This window comes from Hyperoodon ampullatus (genome assembly GCF_949752795.1).
Source record: "Hyperoodon ampullatus genome assembly, chromosome: 1".
Taxonomy (NCBI): domain Eukaryota; kingdom Metazoa; phylum Chordata; class Mammalia; order Artiodactyla; family Ziphiidae; genus Hyperoodon; species Hyperoodon ampullatus.
Genome location: NC_136914.1, coordinates 176427069 through 176446432, shown reverse-complemented (window position 1 = coordinate 176446432; position 19364 = coordinate 176427069). Strand labels below are relative to the sequence as shown.

Genomic DNA, 19364 nt, shown 5'->3' with positions numbered 1-19364 from the left:
TGGGTATTTTATAAGTGAAGATACTCACTTTTATTTGGGCTGACTTTGGAATGTGCATTTTGTACAAAAAAAAAAAGAATTCTCTTTATAGGCTGCAATTGTAGAGTTGTATTTAACCTTAGAGATTGCAATTCTGAGGACTGGATAAGAACCCTAATATGGTCTTCCAGGGCATCCAAATGACCACTGCGCAAACTACATAGATCACCCGGCTTGGGTTGGTTCACAAATCTTTTTCTTGTGTGCTTCTTCTGGGAATGAATGCAACTGAGCAAGCAGATAGGTTCTGGGGGGAGAGAGTCACAAAAGTCATAAAGTCATTCTGCCCCAACAATTTACTATGGCTTTAGGGACAGCCCTAATGGCTGTGTGACATAACCTCTCTCAGTCTTGGTGTCCACTTCTATTAAATAACACCTACTTTGCAAGGTTACTGTAAGAATGAGAATAGAGGTACGGTTAACACCGTGGAAGCACATAATATGCACACAGGAAAAAGTTACGCCCTTACTGCCAATTTTCCCTATTCCAGTAAAAACATCAATAGGTTGAGTGCAATCTGTCCGTGCTTGGTAAAAAGTGGCAAACTTTTAAATCAACTATAGTATAAAATAAACATTAAAAAAAAAGGCAAAATGCATTGTGGTAAGTCTTGACATTTTCTCACCTCAGTTTCCCCACTGCAATTGAGAATGTCTGGTCAGTGGCTTCAAGTGCTAGGTCAGGAGTTATAGTTGGGTACCAATCCTGGCTCTGTCCCTTAACAGCTGTATAATCTCGATTAGTTTTTCAACCTCTGTGGGTCTCAGATTCCCCTAATGCCAGGGTAATACAGATGGATAGGATTTCCTAACTAGGATTAGACTTCCTCTTCTCTCAATTTCCTAGATCAGAGGGCCGTGAAGGGGCCAAGGGCCCAGCCCCCCTAGCACCCGCCCAGAGGGCGGAATGTGCCTGCCAGACGGAGGGCGGAAGAAGGGCGGGTCAACGAGGCGGTGGGCGGGGCTGGAGTTCCCGCCTCCTATGCGTGCGCGAGCACCACGTACGCACGCACGTACGTACGCACGCACGCACGCACAGCATACCGCGGAAGCGCGCGCGCAGGCCCAGCCCTCGTCGCCGCCGCCATTTTAGCTCCTGGTTCCGGCCGCACGGTGTAGGCTGTTGTAGCGGGAGGGGTGGGGGTCCTCCAGAGTTTTGTAGCTGCCTTCGACTGCACCGATAGAGCCGCTAGGTTCTCTTTTTTTCTTCCTTCGTAACCGCCCGCTCGAAGAGTCCGAAGATGTCTAAGCGACACCGGTTGGACCTGGGGGAGGATTACCCCTCCGGCAAGAAGCGTGCGGGGACCGATGGGTAAGCCAGGCCGGGGGCGCGAGGCAGGAGCTCAGGCTTTGTTGGGGTCCCGGCCGGGAGCGGGCCAGGGAGGGCTAGGCCGAGCGGGCCACGGGCCCCGACCCTTTTGTTTCCCTCTGGGCTCGGGTCACTGGCGGCGGGGCGCGGGAGAGCGGACCCCCAGGCGTTCGGCCCGGCAAGGGCGCGGGGAGCTGAGTGGCGCGGTGGCCGCCCGGCCCAGTCGGGAGAGCGGAGAGGCCTGTCGTGGCCAGTAGGGTGCCTCCTCCCCGGGCGGAGTCGAGCAAGACTCACTTCGAGGGGAGCGGACGGGAGGGAACCGCGCACCTCGTGGCCTGGGCTCCTGGAAAGGCCTGGAGCCTGGGGAGAGGGTGGGGGAGGGCGCGGCGGGAGTAATCGTTTCCAAGGGCACCAGGTACTTCTCAGCCAGCGGGGTCGGGGAGAGGGCCTTGGGGGGCGGCTGGGCGCCCAGCAAGGGGAGAAGCGGAGGCCGGAAAGTGAGCGAAGCGCGTGGATTCTGGTGTAGGCTGGGGTGGAGGTGCTGGGAGTAGAGTGAGGCGTGCGGACGAAGAGTTCTCGGGGGAGGGGAGAGTAGAGGGCCAACCGGGAGAAAGGAAAACGTGGAGTATACCTGATGGGCTGGAGGGCTGGTGGTTTGGAGCCGCGGAGTTTATACTTTGGCGGGAGAGTGCGTGCCTCGGTCCATTCAAACACTTCAAAGTAGATACTAGGCAAACTTCCGCTCTCTGCCCACGCTCCCGCCATCTCCTTTATTTCCTGCTTTGGCCGAAACAGTAGTTATTGGGCATCCCCGGGATAGCAATTAGAAGGCATTCTTTTTATCCAATAAATTCTTGTTTTCTGTGTCCCTCCCCCGCCCTCGTTCCTAGGTAGCTTTTGAAATGAGAAGGCCCTTTTCAAAAGTTTTTAGTGTTTACGGCAAAATATCGGCCGTCGGGAGGTTGCTTTGGAGTTGAAATAGACCACGCCCGTGGTGTTTCAGATTCCTTTCTACTTACCTTTTCTTAAAGGTGCAGAGGAATTTAACAGTTAACCTTAGCAATTGCATCAAAATCATTTCTTGTCCAGTGTGTACATTTCGTTCCTGAAGTACAGAGATTTATTTGGATAATTCAGGCAGAGACATGAAAGTCTGAATATCTTCAATACTTTGCATAATTTTGCATTTTATTGTGTGTGTACGTGTGCAGAATCACTGTCAAGTCCGTATAACTTTTGTTCACTCAAAGTCCTTCCTTTCGGTTGATTGAGATGTCTGTGTCTGGGGAGTATAAGCCAGGATGGGGTATACTTTTTGGTGGCTTTCCGTATATTGAATATGGAAAGCATAAATATATAACAGTTTAATCGTGTAAATTTTTTAGTTTACAGTGTTCTATGTCAACTTTCTCTCCCTCACCCCAACACACACAGCAGAACTTTAGCACATTTGAGCTACAAGTCACAGGCTCCTTAGAGCTGGAAGTGACTTTAAAGAGAGTATACTCGGCTCCACTCGAGGGATGAGAAATGGAGACCCAGAGTTGTTAAGGTGGCTTGTGCAACCTTACAGTTTACAGGTGGATCTAGAACCTTGATCTTTTAATTTTCAATGTTAGCCTGTTGCTTTTTCCAATACAGCACACAGACTGTGACTGTAGTTAAGAGTCATTACAGCCTATTTTAATGACATTTACAATGGGTTGGTAAAGTAGGGAACACTTGGTTCTTTGTTCCTGTGAAGCAAAAATAAATTGCTTGTCATCTGGCTAAGATGCAACTAATGCCTCTCACAGAATTCAGATTGGAAAAAAATATACGGGGAAGGAATGAATTCACTTACTAATATTTGTGTGTATGTGCACCATTTAAATGCTTTTTTGGGGATTAGCGGGCACATGATATGTACATGGTTTGTTCCCCTTTCCTTGCAAATCCGACATCCTTAGTAAAAATGTGGACTTTTTAAGTCTTTGATGGTGACCTTTTGATTCTCTTGGATATTATATATGACATCTACCTGTAAATGAACGAGAGTTCATCTTTGGAATAAAGCTCAAGTTCTGAGATATTTTGGAGGGACATTTGTATACTCATTTCTATGTCACCTGAATGTCATTTCTGATAGAACTTTCTTTAGCAGTGGGCTTGGAGTGTTTATTAGTGCTTAGGTTTTTTTTTTTCCATATTTAATAATTTTAAAAGTTACCTTTGTTGACTGTCATGCAATCTTGTAGATTTTTTTTTTTTTTTAAAGCCCTGCTAAGTAACAGGTGGTTTTACCTGAGAGGGTAGGCCTGTCAGTCTTGTGAACTCCACTGCCAAACATGGATGTCCCATTTTCCCCGCTACTCAGAAGGGAAGGTAATTCAGTGAGAGATTTTACTCAAATTCATGCTCCCAAACTATATATGGCTTTATTTACTCTTGATATATTTCAAGTTTGGAAACAGGTAGAGAAGTTGAAGGTTTCTGTTACATACTGACCTTATTCCTTTTTCCATTTTTCCCACAACATTTTCTGTGTAAAATTATTAACCAAAAGACAACTTACTGTTGAAATATGGAAAAAATTTTTGAAAACAGGGACAGTTTTCACTTTGATGTTAGTTTCTGATATTACTGCCTGATAAGAATTTTTTCGATTAAAAATGTGAAACATAGATAAGATAACATACGTACAGTGTTCCCAAAACTATTTCAGGTGCTTTATAAACAGGTTTTCACTGCAGTTATGTGATGAGGTTAAGTAACTTGCCCCAGGGAACACAAACGTCCATTCATAAAGATATAAAGAAAAGGGAAAAAAAATTATCAGAAATCTTCATCCCCATCTTTATTTAATCCCTGATGAAAATTTTTTTAGATCTCTGCGTATTTATTCACAGGTATCCTATTTGATACCAGTAGGATCTTTTAATATATTATTTGTGCTTTGATTTTTAAAAATTCACCCAGAAATATGTCATAAACTGTGGAATGGATATACATTATTCTTTTCATTGGCTGCATAGTATTCCACTTGTAAAGGGGTATCAAACTTATTTAACCAATTTTCTGTGCACTGATGTTTTGGTAGTTTCCTAGTCTTACAAATGAAAAGTGTGATGAACATCCTTATGTGTACTTATATCCCTAGAAGTCCCTGAAAGTGAGAGTACCAGATTAAAAGCAATGCTTGTTTAAAATACTCTGATTTTGATAACCAGTTTACATCTTCATTAGCATTTCTTTAGTATCTGTTACTCCATGTAGAATTTTAATGTGGTATTTTAAATTTAAAAAATAAATGATAACCAATGTTTATTGGGCATTTATTATGTACCAGGCACTACTTTAAGCACATTACATATATTAACTCATTTAACCCTTGCAATACCCCACAAGAGCTTTTTAAAGATGAGGAAAGAAATAAAGGTGGTCATATAGTTAGCTTAAATGCTGAGCCAGGATTAAGCTGAGATAAAATACTGAACCACGTGCTAAACAACTGTGTCTTGTTGTGTCTCTCCCTGCCAGTATTGTGGCTAAGTGATCACAGCTTTGATAATTAGTTTTTTAAGCATTATACCTCGATTAGTAAATCTTCTAAGTAACAAACTCCTTTATAATAAAGGTGCCTGTTTAAAAAAGAAAACATGCATATACACAATATTCTGCATATATTTATGAAGCAGTGGGTTTGAGGGCCCCCCCCCAACTAACCCTTAATTTTTATCTTCCCTTTCCTGTTGAAGGTAGATAGTTTGAATCACAGGCAACATTTCTAGGTGATTGAATTTGCTTTCTTATTTTAATCTAAGAGACTATTTTATTAATACTTCTCGCTTTGCAGATTAGTAAATTGAGGCTTATACCTTTCCAGTGGTTATGCAACTGTGATCTAGGTGCTCATGCTCCTTTTACTCTTATACTAGAGTTAAACCCCAATTCATGGTCAGCAGTTAATTTTTGTGTCTTCAGAATGTATTTTATGCTTCCTCTGTTGCAGTTATTTTTGGTAATAAAGTTTCTGGTGAAGTAGGCCCTTGAAAAACATGTATTATTTAGACCAGATGTTCTTTAAGGATTCTTTATGTTCTATGAACTATAAAATGTCTAGTCTTTGAATACATTCCTGACTACAGTGCTTCTCACTTTGCTGGACACGTATCTAACTATCCTGTTGTAAACTTTTTCTCATTCACATTTTGGGGCTGTGCAAATACTTATTTAATTACAAGCACCTTAAACTGGAGCAGAAACAGAGAAGCAAAGAAAGGATGGTTGACGGTATATTGCGAAGATAGGCCAGGAACCTTAAGTTCTGAGTTAGGGGACTTTATTTTGTATGCTGAGTAGGTTATCCTTTAGGTTCCTTTGATTTCTTTCTGTTTATGCCAGATGAGATGAGAAGCTTAGATCCTAGCTTGTATGTCCTGTAATTCTGTAGAAGGTGAACATTGGGTTGGGGGAAAGGAGAATAGCTTTTTATATATACATATATGAAAAGATTATATATATGTAAAAAATATATGTGTGTATGAATATTTGTGTACATATAATAAAGCTTTTCTCTATTTAGGCAAGTTCCTGTGGAATAGAATTATTTATTTTAGAAGGGACAATATCAAATATAATTGGTCTGTTTACTATTTTTGTAATTGGGGAACCACCCTAACTCATGCTGGGCTCAGCATTTTAGCTGTATTCTACGAAGGGGAGTAACTGTTGCCCAGCTGATGTGCCATTACATCAGAATGAATGGTCTTCCCTAGTCTGCTACTGGTAATTGAGGCATGGGAAATTTGTATGTCTTTTGTGTGTTATGGATAAGGAACATGACATGTTTAGCAGCTTGTGTCATGGTTCCATGTTGCCTCACTGTTTCAAATCTGAGTCCAAACACCTTGTGGCACACTTGTCTGCTATAGGATTTAGTCTGAAGTAAACTAGATTAGTAAAATGAATAAGCGTAGATAATTTTAAAATTCTTACTGGTTAGGGATCATCTCTAGTAACTAGAAGTAGATACTGGAATTGGCTGAATGACCTAAGATTAATATGGTGGTCATCTGCATAATCTAAACATTTTAAACAACTTAATAGTGTTCAGTGAAGCTTTTTTTTTTTTTTTTTTTTTTTTTGCGGTTCGCGGGCCTCTCACTGCTGTGGCCTCTCCCGTTGTGGAGCACAGGCTCCGGACGCGCAGGCTCAGCGGCCATGGCTCACGGGCCCAGCCTTCTCCGCGGCATGCGGGATCCTCCCAGACCGGGGCACGAACCCACGTCCCCTGCATCGGCAGGCGGACTCCCAACCACTGCGCCACCAGGAAAGCCCGAAGCTTGTTTTTAAATGAGCTACTTTTCACTTTATGCATGATCAAAGTATACATAGGTTTTACAAAGTACTTCCAGTGTTTTTTACTATTGCTGTTAAGGATACATGCAAGAGTAAACAATGAAAACAAGAATAAAAAGTTTTAGTTTTCCTTATAGAGCAATGTATGCATTTTGAACAAAATTTGGGAAGTGTTAACTTAGGAAGACAAACTTGCTAATTCTTTAACTCAGAATTTTGTTCTGAATTTTGTTTGTATTACTGTAATGTGAGGTGGAATTGTCTTTGAGGCCAGAAGCAATAAAAGACTTAGTTCTTGCTAAATTTTGAACATACTTTCAGTGTGAAAATACCTTTTCATGTAACCTAAAGGAGAATCTGGGAAAGACCCTTGATGCCATTCTCTTTTTGCCTAATTTGTCCCTACCTTTTTCCCACACTGCCCTCAGTCTTTAATTTCTAAGAAGGAAAGGATTTTACATGCAGAATGAGTTCTTGTGTTATCTCAGCTGATGGCTAAAGGTGGAAAGAGACTGTTCCTTAATAGAATTTGAAGCATCATTAAGGAAGGGAAAGATGTTTATGGATGAGGCATGGAGAATCCTTGATTACAAGTTCTTTTTCATTGTTTCTGATACTTCGAGTTTTATATCAGTTTATTTGGTTGTTGGACATTTACTTTCTTGTGACTATAACGCCGCTATGAACATTTTGCATAAAATTTGGAATCTGAGTTGTAAATTTTTTTTTATTTTTTATTTTATTTTTTTTTTTAGGAAGGATCGAGATCGTGACCGTGATCGTGAAGATCGGTCTAAAGATCGAGAACGAGAACGAGATAGAGGAGATAGAGAGCGGGAGAGGGAGAAAGAAAAGGAGAAAGAATTGCGAGCTTCCACGAATGCTATGCTTATCAGTGCTGGATTACCACCTTTAAAAGCGTCCCATTCAGCTCACTCAACCCACTCGGCACATTCAGCACATTCAACACATTCTGCTCATTCTACACATACAGGACATGCAGGACACACATCACTTCCACAGTGCATTAATCCATTTACCAACTTACCCCATACGCCTCGATACTATGATATTCTGAAGAAACGGCTTCAGCTCCCTGTTTGGGAATACAAGGATAGGTTTACAGATATTTTGGTTAGACATCAATCCTTTGTACTTGTTGGTGAGACTGGGTCTGGTAAAACAACACAGGTGAGTTATTGAATACCACAGTACGTACTTTATTAACGTTTACGTTTACTAAATGTTGCGTATTTGGTTCTGGTGGTTATTCTCACTGGCTATCAGAACTTTTTGAAGCATAGCTGCTTTTATGTTTAGCAATTTTTAGTGACTTACGGGGTCGGAATCCTGTAGGGAGTACCTATTTTCCTGAGTCTCTTTGGAAAAACAGCGGTGCTGTTTTTTTCCAGTTTTATTATGTAAATTATGGCAGTGATACTGTCCCACCCACTTTGAATCTGGGGTGGTACATATTTGGGGGCACAAGGTTTTCCAGTGCTTGGGTGGAGAGAGCTGAACCATTAGAGTGGTTTTGTTTTTGTCATTTTCATTTCTTTGTTTTTGTTTTTATAATTGTTTTGAACTATGTGAATATTATCTATTCTTTTTTAAAAAAATAGAAGAGCTAAGTAAAGTCTTTTTGCTTGAGACCTCCATCCAATAGTGTCCCCGTCCTCCCCACCCCTGAACTAAACACACATGTTAGTGTTGTATTAGAAATATATTTAGGATATTTCTCAGACATGGATGAGCCATTATTTACTAGGTCCATGTTATAGATATTTAGGCTGCTTCTAATGGTTGTTTTGCATGGGCAAGTATATCTTTAGGATAAATTCTCAGAAGTAGAAATTACTGGGTCAGAAGATGGATTATAATTGTGAAACGTACAGCCAAATAGCCTTCTGTAGGGAACGTATCAGTTTACCGTTCCGTGAGCATGTATGAGAGCATATGTGGGAAACCACTAGAGTGTACTACTGAACTTGAACTTTTGCAAATCTGACAGGAGAAAAATGGTATTTCAGTGTAATTTTTTAATTTGCATGTTCTTGCTATGAGTGAGGTAACCATATTTTCATTTTCAGATGCTTGAGCCTGACCCATCAGAAAATTTCTTAGATTTTACAAAAATAGCAGCCCCTGGCTATTGTAGAAAATTTGGAAAATTCAGGAAAGTGTTGAAATGAATTTAATAGTAATTTACACAGAAATAATCGCTGTGTTTCCTATGGGCCTGATTTTCCATGTTTATGTACCTATGAACATGTTTAGATTTGAGCATACTGCATATACAGGTTATCCTGTATGTGTATAAGTTACACAATGCCACAAGTCTATCAATTTGAGTATTTCATAGAGACATTTTGAAGGCTACAATAGCAACCCAGATTGGAGGCGCTTGTTATATAAGACTGAGCCTTAGTATGGTTTTTCTTTTTAAATGGAGGAAATGTAATGCTGATGTTGGAAGCTAAAACTGTTCGTTTATTTTTATCACCTTATGGAAATTTAAAGAATTAAATACATGAAAAGATATAACTCTAAGATTATTAATATTATATTTTTAATAATTATTTCAACTGGCTTATCTAGTTTGTGTAGTATTAATAGCACGCATTTAGTCAGCAGTTGGGTAAAGCCAGGCACTGTGTACTTTGTATTATCTCATTTAAGTTTTTCAACAGCCATGCAAGGAAGTTGTTAATCACCATTTTCCAGATGAGCAAAGTGAGGCTTTGATTTATGAGAGGTTTAGTGGGTTGCCCTAGGTTACACAGTAGATATAGGTGGGTTCAGTATTTAAAACTCTATCCCTTTGTCTCATAGCCAAAGTTATATTTATTTCATACTACCCTTCTGTGGTCTTATATGATTAACCTTATTTCAGAGATGAGTTTATTTAGTAGCAGTTAGTGGAGAAGAAGGGCAGGTGAACTCAAAACAAGATTTGTGATTTTTTTGGATTAGTATTTTTTTTTTTTTTTTTAATACTTAAGGTACATGGATACCTAGGATTGCAGGGATTTGGGGGATTCAAAGGGAAACAACAGTGTAAATAGTGAATTTCACGCAAATGCTTTTTCCACATACTCCTATTAAACTTTGACTCAAAACCATTAAGAATAGTTAGCCATTTTTGGTTATCTTTTTGTGCCTATCAGAAAGTGAAATTCTCCAAACAAAATTGCAGAAGGAACCTAACTAAAATGTAGTAATAGGGCTTCCCTGGTGGTGCAGTGGTTGAGAGTCCGCCTGCCAATGCAGGGGACACGGGTTCGTGCCCCGGTCCGGGAAGATCCCACATGCCGTGGAGTGGCTGGGCCCATGAGCCATGGCCGCTGAGCCTGCGCGTCCGGAGCCTGTGCTCCGCAACGGGAGAGGCCACAGCGGTAAGAGGCCCACGTACTGCAAAAAAAAAAGTGGTAATAGTACAACTAGTATTCTTCAAATATCACTGTACAAATCCTATACCAAAAAAATGCCACGTTTCCTGTAGCATTAAAATCTCTTAGGCTTTTGGAGGCTCTGATGGAGATCCATCATGTCCTTCTTGTAGGAATGGATTCCAATTTAATGTAGTAAGCACTTAGATTTTTCCCATGGTTCTTTCCCAGGTAAGTGAGTAGAGAAGAACCATTAAATTAGCAGATCTCTTAGTTTCTATTGATAATGGAACAGCTAGTAAATGCAGTGTCATCATGGCAACAACCAACTACTTATGCTTGTTGGTCTTTTTTTTTTTTTTCCTTGTTTACCCTTCATTGCCCTCCTTCAGGGAAGTGCTTTTGCTGCTTCTGTAGGTCCTATTGAATTTGAGTTTGATAGTTAACTAAAATTAACTTTTAAGATGTACTTAAGGTGTTGCCATTGTGCCTACTTCTGAGGGGAGAAGGATAGGAGTTAGATTCTGCTGGCTTACCAAGTATGAGCTAAATTTGTAACTTAAATTGTATAGGAATCTAAGTTACAGTTTCTTAGAATATTTTTGGGAACTAACATTTGTTATGAAGTAGAATTTTCCTAAGTTGGAATTTTTCCAGTGCATAGAGAAATGCTTGGTGGTGGAACATTGACACTATAGAGCATATTCAGCAAAGCCTCAGTGGACCTAGCTCACTAAGGAGTGCAGTTATGACATATCAGTGTTATACATTACCCTTCCTTGGCTTGGAGAGCTCATGCTATTATAAGTTTAAGTCATAAGTAATAATTTGTGGTGTGCCTAAATTGAATTTTGTTTTAAATTATTAGAATGAGATAAAACACTTCATGTTAAATATACCTGATGCGCAGGCAGAGTAGAATTAATTCAAATGTGAAATTATTTGATAGATTCCACAGTGGTGTGTGGAGTACATGCGATCATTACCAGGACCCAAAAGAGGAGTTGCCTGTACCCAACCCAGGAGAGTGGCTGCAATGAGTGTGGCCCAGAGAGTTGCTGATGAAATGGATGTGATGTTGGGCCAGGAAGTTGGTTACTCCATTCGATTTGAGGACTGCAGTAGTGCAAAAACCATTCTTAAGTAAGTACTATCTTTAAAAATGAACACTTTTGAAACTCTGTTTTTATTTTCTGCCACCAGATAGGGGACTTTGCTAGTGGAGTCTCAAGCCATCTAACTTTAGAATAATCCATATTAGACCTTCTTATGCTTACTAGTTGACTTTTTAATATGGACTCTTTTTCTTGGTAGTAATATATGTATAGCTATTCAGTGGTCATTGAAGTTCAAAGGTCAGATTTTTTAGTTACTTGGTGCAATATCTTAGGTGAAATTCTGGATCATTTAAATATGATAGAAAAGTAAAGTGATATATTTAGTAAAGGACAGTTACTTTTAGAACGAATGATGTGTGGGAAGGGGTATGATTTATTTGGGTGAGAGAGCTTTTAATGTTAACTGTACAGCTATTACCATGCATAGGTTACGAGCTAAAAGGAGGAATCTTTTGTCTTGTGATATACTCTTGGAGTCTCCTCAAAGACCTCGTTCCTCTTCATTATACCATGGTGCATATGATTGACAGCCGTACTGAGCTTTTTTTCTAACATTTTCTTTAATTTCCCTAATACTTTACCTTCATCTTAACACTTCCATTCTGCGTAAGTAGTGATGTTTGTTGCCTGATGGTAATTCTTTTGAAAATCTTCCCCTTTTTTTATTTGTTTATTCTGTGTATGTATGACATTTCAATCATTTTTTAAAAACAATTTCCTTGTCATGATACAATCTTCTCCCTCAGGTTGTTTTTAAAAGACAATTGGGAATAAAATGTTACATGGACAGTGACGTGAGTCTTTGATGGCAGAGGTACATACTGTGTTATGGGGGAAACTATATATTTTACAGAAAACATCAAATGTATGTAAAAGTAGAATAATACTGTAATGAACTCATGTTTATTTGTCTTGCATCTTCAAACTTGGCCAATCTTATTTCATCCATATCTCAACCTTTTATATGTCCCATATAATTTGAAGTAAATCCTAGGCATCATACACTTTCATCTAAATATTTCAGTGCATCTCTCTCGAAGATAAGATTTCTTGAAATGTAACTGTGATATCACAACTTAAAATTTTTCCATAATCAGAACATTGTTACCCTCAACCCTCAAGTTTCATTTCAGTTTCTTAGTTTCTTTGATATATTGTTTCATTAGAACTTCAGATTGTTTCATTTTTAATAGCAATTGAACTTAGGTGTTTACTTCAGCTTGTCTTTATGAGACATGTTTTTGGCTTAAACCTTAATCTTCATTGAATAAATCTTTTTAGTTTAGTGTAATCACATTATTGGTTGGTTGTAATTACAATATAATTGACAAAAACACTACATAAGCAAAATCTTAACTTATGATTTTTTTTTTACTACTTTAAGATTAGATAATGTCAAGCAATTGAGGATAATAAAAGGCAGATTTTACTCACCTTTAGGAGGAATAATATTCTAAAATTTGATTCAGTATGCATTGAATTTTTTTTTTTAAAGCCACAGGTGAGCAGGGAGAACAGAATTTGGAAATTTGGAGATGAGAAAGTTACATGCAGTGTTGGGGCAGAATGTGTGTTGTGTATTTTTGTAGTAGGAAGTGGTAGGCTTTCAAAAGCTGTGTGCTTGTGAAAGGTTTTGGTTCAGTTAATAGGGAGTGACAAGTAACAGATTTGATAGCTCAAAATGAAAGTATCTTTGGCATTGTGATATTTTCTTAATGGAATGGTTTCTGGAGGCTATAGTAAAATTTAAAAAAACTTTAATTCTTGACAGGGTAAGCTTACTGGAATTTCTTCTAGAATCTTCTGAAGAGCTAGAAGCTAACTTAGTATTATCTTTAAGTGATATCAAGTCCTAGTAGTACAGGGTTAGTGGTAGTTTTAACTAATGGGAATGCTTCATTAAGTGCAGTGTCTTATGAATCCCTATGTGTATTTTGTATAGTCATCTATCAACTCATTTCTTGAGAACCCAGTGTTCAAAACATTTAAAGCTTTAACTTAATGAGGGTCGGTTACATAGTTAATTGGGTAGGAAGAGTGAATACATCAGACAACTATTTTCATATATAGATATAAAATGCTTATGTATCTACTGTGTAGCCAGAAGAAGCCTTTAATTTTCACCATAGAAGGATGGTAAAGAGGACTAACTTATAAAGATTCTGTCTCAGGAGCTGAGAATTTAACCATGTCCTTCCTCATTCATTGTGTATACTGAATAAATACGTGTTTACTAATTAAATAAGTTTGAGAGTACTTTAGCCTAATTATATCTTTAAATCATCTTTATACAGATTAATGGTCCATAGATAGTTTCTTCAGTGTTTGGGACACATATATGTCTAGGTTCTAGGTCTAATATTATGCTATTTTAGAGAATTGGATCTAGTGTAAATTAGTGCACAGTATGTTAGACTAGCCTTAAATAGTTATCCAGTCCCAGTAGACAAGTTACTTTTCAAAACCACCACTGCTAAATGGTTTTTATATTTTGTTTGTTGTGTGTTTGCCTGCTCCCATCTTTTTTTTTTTTTCCCCTCCCTGAAGTATTTCTTTTGCAGTATATTTATGTTCCTTTGGCCATCTTGGAATGCACATTATTGGGAGGGGTACCTCATGAGGTAGCTATAAGAAGAGCAGAATAGTCAGAAAGATTAAGTTGCCAAATTTGTGATGAGTCAGTGAAAAATATCTTAATTCATTTTAATATAAGGAAGAGGTTGATAACAGTTTTGCACAGGATTTTAAGCACTTTATAGTTGGACTTGTAACAAATTCTAAGAAATCCATTCTTCATCCTTTGTGAAGGAGCTGATAACTTTTAAGGCAGTTTAGTAGTCTTGAACTTTCGGGAAAACATCATAATATTTAAGTTATTAATTTAGTAGCTAATTTCACTGTTATTTTAGGTGGTATGCTTCCTTTTTGTTTTTTTTTCCTCAAACTGCCAAATTACTGAGAGATTGTGATATTGAGGGAATCCAGTAATTTACACAAGTAATGCTTAGTCATTCATTCAGTCAATTAATAATTGAGTATCTTCTGTGTGTTGGGCAGTGCTAGGTATAGTAGTAAATCTGGTTCCTGTCTACGTAAAGCAAATAAAAAAGTAAATATAAAATTTAAAATTATGATTAGGCTCTGAAAGAGAATTTTGGAGTGTATATGAAAGCATCATTTGAGAATTCAGTTGAGACTAGAAAAGAGAAGGCAGAATTTTAAGTCAAGGACTGAACTAAAAGTAATGGTTTGCCAGGAGTAGGGATTGGGGTACAGAGAAGCAGATCTTTCTAGGCACATGGAACATCATTTTTAAAAACTTATTTTCTGAAGGGGAAAAAAAATCGTACTTTTTACTTGAATGCACGGTAGTCTGCATATTATTTAAAGTATCCAACTCATTTGTGTGAATCAGCATTTCCATGGCAGATGGCTTTTGAGATATTTCAGGACTGGTTTGTAGACAGTATGGATGATCAAAGATTGGGGTTTTTTTTGTTTTTTTCCTTGCCTAATTGGAACATAAACCCTTTGGGAAGAGAGTTTGTGTCTGTATCTGTAGACATTTCTTGTGCATGAATCCTTTAAAAAAAAAATTCTGAGGACACAGAAGGGGCAGCAGAGGAGTGTGAAAATTTGTCACTACAATGTAGACTAAGGGTGAATCTTAAATATAATCATGGAGAGGGTAGAACTTTCATGGAAAGACATTTTCCCTGATTTGTTTAAACTTGTCTTGGTGGAGAAGGTATAGTGATTTGATGTACATAATTTGCCTTTTATTCTGAATCTTTTGCTTTTGGGTATCAGATTTATTTCAATTTTGGGATGTCACAGGACTAAGGACTCAACCCAGGATAATGATGAAGCAGAAGGTGTTGCAGCTCTTTATTGGAGGACAGATGCTTTTAGCTCTGTATGACTGTGCACTATCCTGAGATGTTTATCTTTTATATAACTTCAGGACAAGATGCTAGAAAATCAAGGAAAGTTAAAACATAGGACATAGCTGAAATTTAATTAAGTAATGGGGAGAAATAAAGCCTTGGGTTTTAAGGTGTGGTAAGCCCTGTGTAAAACTTGAGGGAGAGAAGTTTTGAGCAAACCAGCCAAGGAAGTGCTTTTCCACAGAACATGGATTGGAAACTGGCAGAATTTTTTAATCTCCGAAAGACAGTCTAGGCAAGAAGATGAGAGAGAATCCAAAAGTATTTAACAAATGTAAGAACCCAGTAAAATAGAATATCTAAGGTTGACCCTTGGGGAGGATTTATCAGACATTGCCATAGCAAATTCTTTGGGACCCCTGGAAACAACAGTTCAAAGCACCAGCTGCATAAGGACTACTTAGAGGTTCCAGAGTGGGTTTCCAACAAGACAGTCTTGTTCTAAAAAGTTGACTTGAGAAGAGAATCAAAAGGAAAGAGATTGTAGAGTACAGACTAGGATTGCAGTGCCTGAGTTGTGTCCTAGCTCTGCCACTTACTAGCTGTGATTTTGGCCACATAATTAACCTCCCCTGAGCTTATTGCTTTTTCAGAAGATGGAGCTGATAATAACAACTACATCTTAGGGGTGTTCTCAGATCACATGTGTAATTTGTGTGTAGCCCATGGAGTAATTCCTGTTACCCAGAAAGTGCTAAGTCAACATTTCTACTCTTGCTGCTGCTGATAGTGGTGGTAGATTTCCAGTTTGAGAAATTATTGGATCTTATTAACCAGTTAACCCGGTTAATTTTAAATGGACTTATAAAACCAATTTAATAAAGTTCCTTTTAATCAACAATTGAATTACAATTCGGGGGTTTTAGCTTGAATTAAAAGTTGACGTTACTTGTCAATATGAAATTAATGAATGAATCCAAATATTCTTTTAGGACTGGAGGTAAGATGTGGAAACAGATAACTGGTCATTAGAGGTCATTAATTATACAAACATCAATTATAAACTACTTTATTGAACATCTATGATAGGCTTTGTTCTAATTCAAGTGTAGCACTGAAGTTGGGGAAAGGCAGTTTTAGTGGATCTTTAAAAAGGGGTGGGAATAAAGAGTAAATGTGGCTATTTACCACTTAAGCAGTTCCTGTCATAGAGACAAAAAATAACTGTTGTCACTTAGAATTAAAATTCTGTTGGCTTTTTTTAATTCATAGAAAGCTAACTTGATTTCCTAAAGGTCTGCATATAGTATTACATTTGACCTTTGTGTTTATACTTAGGCACTCGCAAGGGATTAGTTATAGAAGTCTCTCTTGTTTACAGTGCCAGCATCTTTAAAAACACCAAGTAGGGGACTTCCCTGGTGGTCCAATGGTTAAGACTCCGTACTCCCAGTGTAGGGGGCACGGGTTCGATCCCTGGTCAGGGAACTAGATCCGCATGCTGCAACTAAAGATCCTGCATGCTGCAACTAAGACCTGGCGCAGCCAAATAAATTAAAAAAAAACACTAAGTAGAACCTACACATTGATCCTAGCTTTGTAAATTCTGTTGTGAAGATGGGAGAACATTTCCTTCAAAAGTTATGAGAATTTGTAGACTAGGCAGTATATTTTGAAAAAAATGATTTAGTTTCCTTATTTTTCAATTGTTAATTTCTTTTGCTTGATTAGATCCCTAACTCTGAAACACACACCAAATGTATTTTGGCTGTTTGCCAAAAATAAAGCTGTATTCTTTGGCTGCTGATCTTCAGCATTCCAGTTAATAACTATGAGGCTATGTACTTGATAAGTGTGATTTGATGTTTTCTGTTTGGCTTTTTTGGTCTGTTTTTAAAATAATTAATTAACTAATTTGGCTGCGTTGGGTCTTAGTTGGGGCACGTGGGATCTTTTGTTGCATCACGCAAGCTTCTCTCTGATTGCCGTGCGAGGGCTCAGTTTTGGCACGAGGGCTCTCTAGTTGTATGTGGGCTCTAACGCGAGAGGGCTCAGAAGTTGTGGTGGGCGGGCTTAGTTGCCCTGCAGCGACATGTGGGATCTTAGTTCCCCAACCAGGGATCGAACCCATGTCCCCTGCATTGGAAGGTGGATTCTTAACCACTGGACCACCAGGGGAGTCCCTGTCCATTTTTTTGATATTAGAATTGCATTAAAACATTGTAGATTGCAAATTATTCTGAGTACTGTATAGTACCTTTCCATGTGACTGTTTACATCTAATGGTGATTTGTTCTCATTGTAACCGATATCATGCTAAATATAGTGTTGTGGTTATAGTAAGATTAGTGTTGCTCATACTGGATAATGCTTTTGCTAAGAATATGTCAAACTGAACGTGAGCCTATATAAATCTTTATCCCTTTACCAGTGAAAGGATCATTATGTATATAAAGGAACTGAGTGTTGATGACTTTTTTCTGACTTGGTTGGGGAGGTAAGCTATGAAGCAATTAAGAAGGTAGTTTGAATGTCACATGAATTGTGTAGATGATTTCACAGAAGAGGTGGTATTTCATCTGAGCTGAGAAGGATGGAGAGACTTAAATGGGCAGATTAACTAGGTAGATAAGCTAGATTTTAAGTAGAGTAGAAGTTCCCATGCTGCTTTGGTTCGCAGCATGCTTAATGTCAGGAGTTTTTTCATGACACCCTAGGCCTAAAGAAGTAACTCAGAATTCTTGTTTATTTAGTAGTATAGTTCTAAGAACCTAATAAGCATCTATGTTCTAAAAACTTAATAGCCTATTAAACAAATATTGGACATTGAAAGAAAAAACTCAGTCATTATTTCATTCTTAACCACCATTATTTACTAATGTAATGTCTGTGGAATCAGATTGGATGCTCCCACCTTTATTTTTCTACACAGTAAACTTAGATTGTGCTTTAGTGGATTGTATGTGAGCTGTCCTTTAGGATATCTTAATATTGAACAACAAAATGTCTTGCTTTTTTAAATGACTGTGTTCTTGTGGATCACGTTTGTGAAGTTAGAACTGAGGCATACAGTGCTAGCTATTTGGGAGATGCACAGAAGACTTTCTTAAGTTAGTGATGAGTCCAGAAATAGCCAGGTCACTTAAAAGAGGTAAAAAACTTCATTTTTTAAACTGACTTCTATATACTTAAAATGTATGATCAACTTTTTTTGTGCACATGGCATACAGAAGTACTAACTGATATTGGAAAAAAAATTGTTTTGATGGATGAAGGTATTTGATAACTATCAGTAGTTCTTTAATAAGTATAATAGCATTCACTGTAAGCATGTTTAAAAATTGTTTGCTTTTTTTGGGTAATCAACCATTTCACAGTGTTGGCATTGTGAAGGAAGGGTAGGGTGTTTAGACTCACCATATTTGCTGGTGAAAAGAACAATATTTTATAAAATCAGTGTACTATATGTAGTTCTGCCTTCTAATATTATTCCTGATAAATGCAAACTGTTTTAGCTTTGTTCTTTTTCTGTTCATTACTATTGTGATTAAAAAATTATTCTACAGATAGGGGCTTTAAACAAAAATAGGTTATGTGGTAGGAAAGTGTGTAAGTACTTCTTTTAGTCATTGTCTCTTTCAGAAGTCTTGATCCATTATAACTTTGAAGAAATTACCAGACACAAACCTGTTTGTATAGGCATTTTAATATGGGTAGCTTTTCTTTAACAGAGACACATATGTCACTTGACTGGATTGTAGTGGGTTAATCTAAAAACAGTGGTAGGGCTTCCCTGGTGGCGCAGTGCTTAGGAATCTGCCTACCAATGCAGGGAACACGGGTTCAAGCCCTGGTCCAGGAAGATCCCACATGCCGTGGAGCAACTAAGCCTGTGCGCCACAACTACTGAGCCTGCGCTCTAGAGCCCATGAGCCACAACTACTGATGCCCACGTGCCTAGAGCCCGTGCTCCGCAACAAGAGAAGCCACCGCAATGAGAAGTCTGTGCACTGCAACGAAGAGTAGCCCCTGCTCGCCGCAACTAGAGAAAGCCCTTGTGCACCAACAAAGACCCAATGCAGTCAAAATTTAAAATAAATAAATAAATAAATAAAATAAAAACAGTGGTAAACAGAAAATTTATGAAAACGTTAAACATTTTATTTTAGCTTAAAACCTATACATTCATTCGTCAATCTGTTAATGTAGGACAAACCCATTTCCTTGAATATGGGCCCTTTGGAGTTCCATTACTTAGTAAAATGTCTAGTTCTAAAGGT

General features: G+C 38.3%; 1 protein-coding gene across 1 annotated transcript in view; it reads left to right on the top strand.

Annotated features, from left to right (window-relative positions):
* Window positions 1-1215: 1215 nt before the first annotated feature.
* DHX15 (DEAH-box helicase 15) overlaps window positions 1216-19364 on the top strand; it is a 52268-nt gene continuing 34119 nt past the window's right edge. The window contains exons 1-3 of the mRNA XM_079703993.1: window positions 1216-1353; window positions 7446-7881; window positions 11029-11222. Of these exons, the coding sequence (XP_079560119.1) occupies window positions 1283-1353; window positions 7446-7881; window positions 11029-11222 (701 nt within the window). The 5' untranslated portion in view covers window positions 1216-1282. The remainder of the gene's footprint in view (window positions 1354-7445; window positions 7882-11028; window positions 11223-19364) is intronic.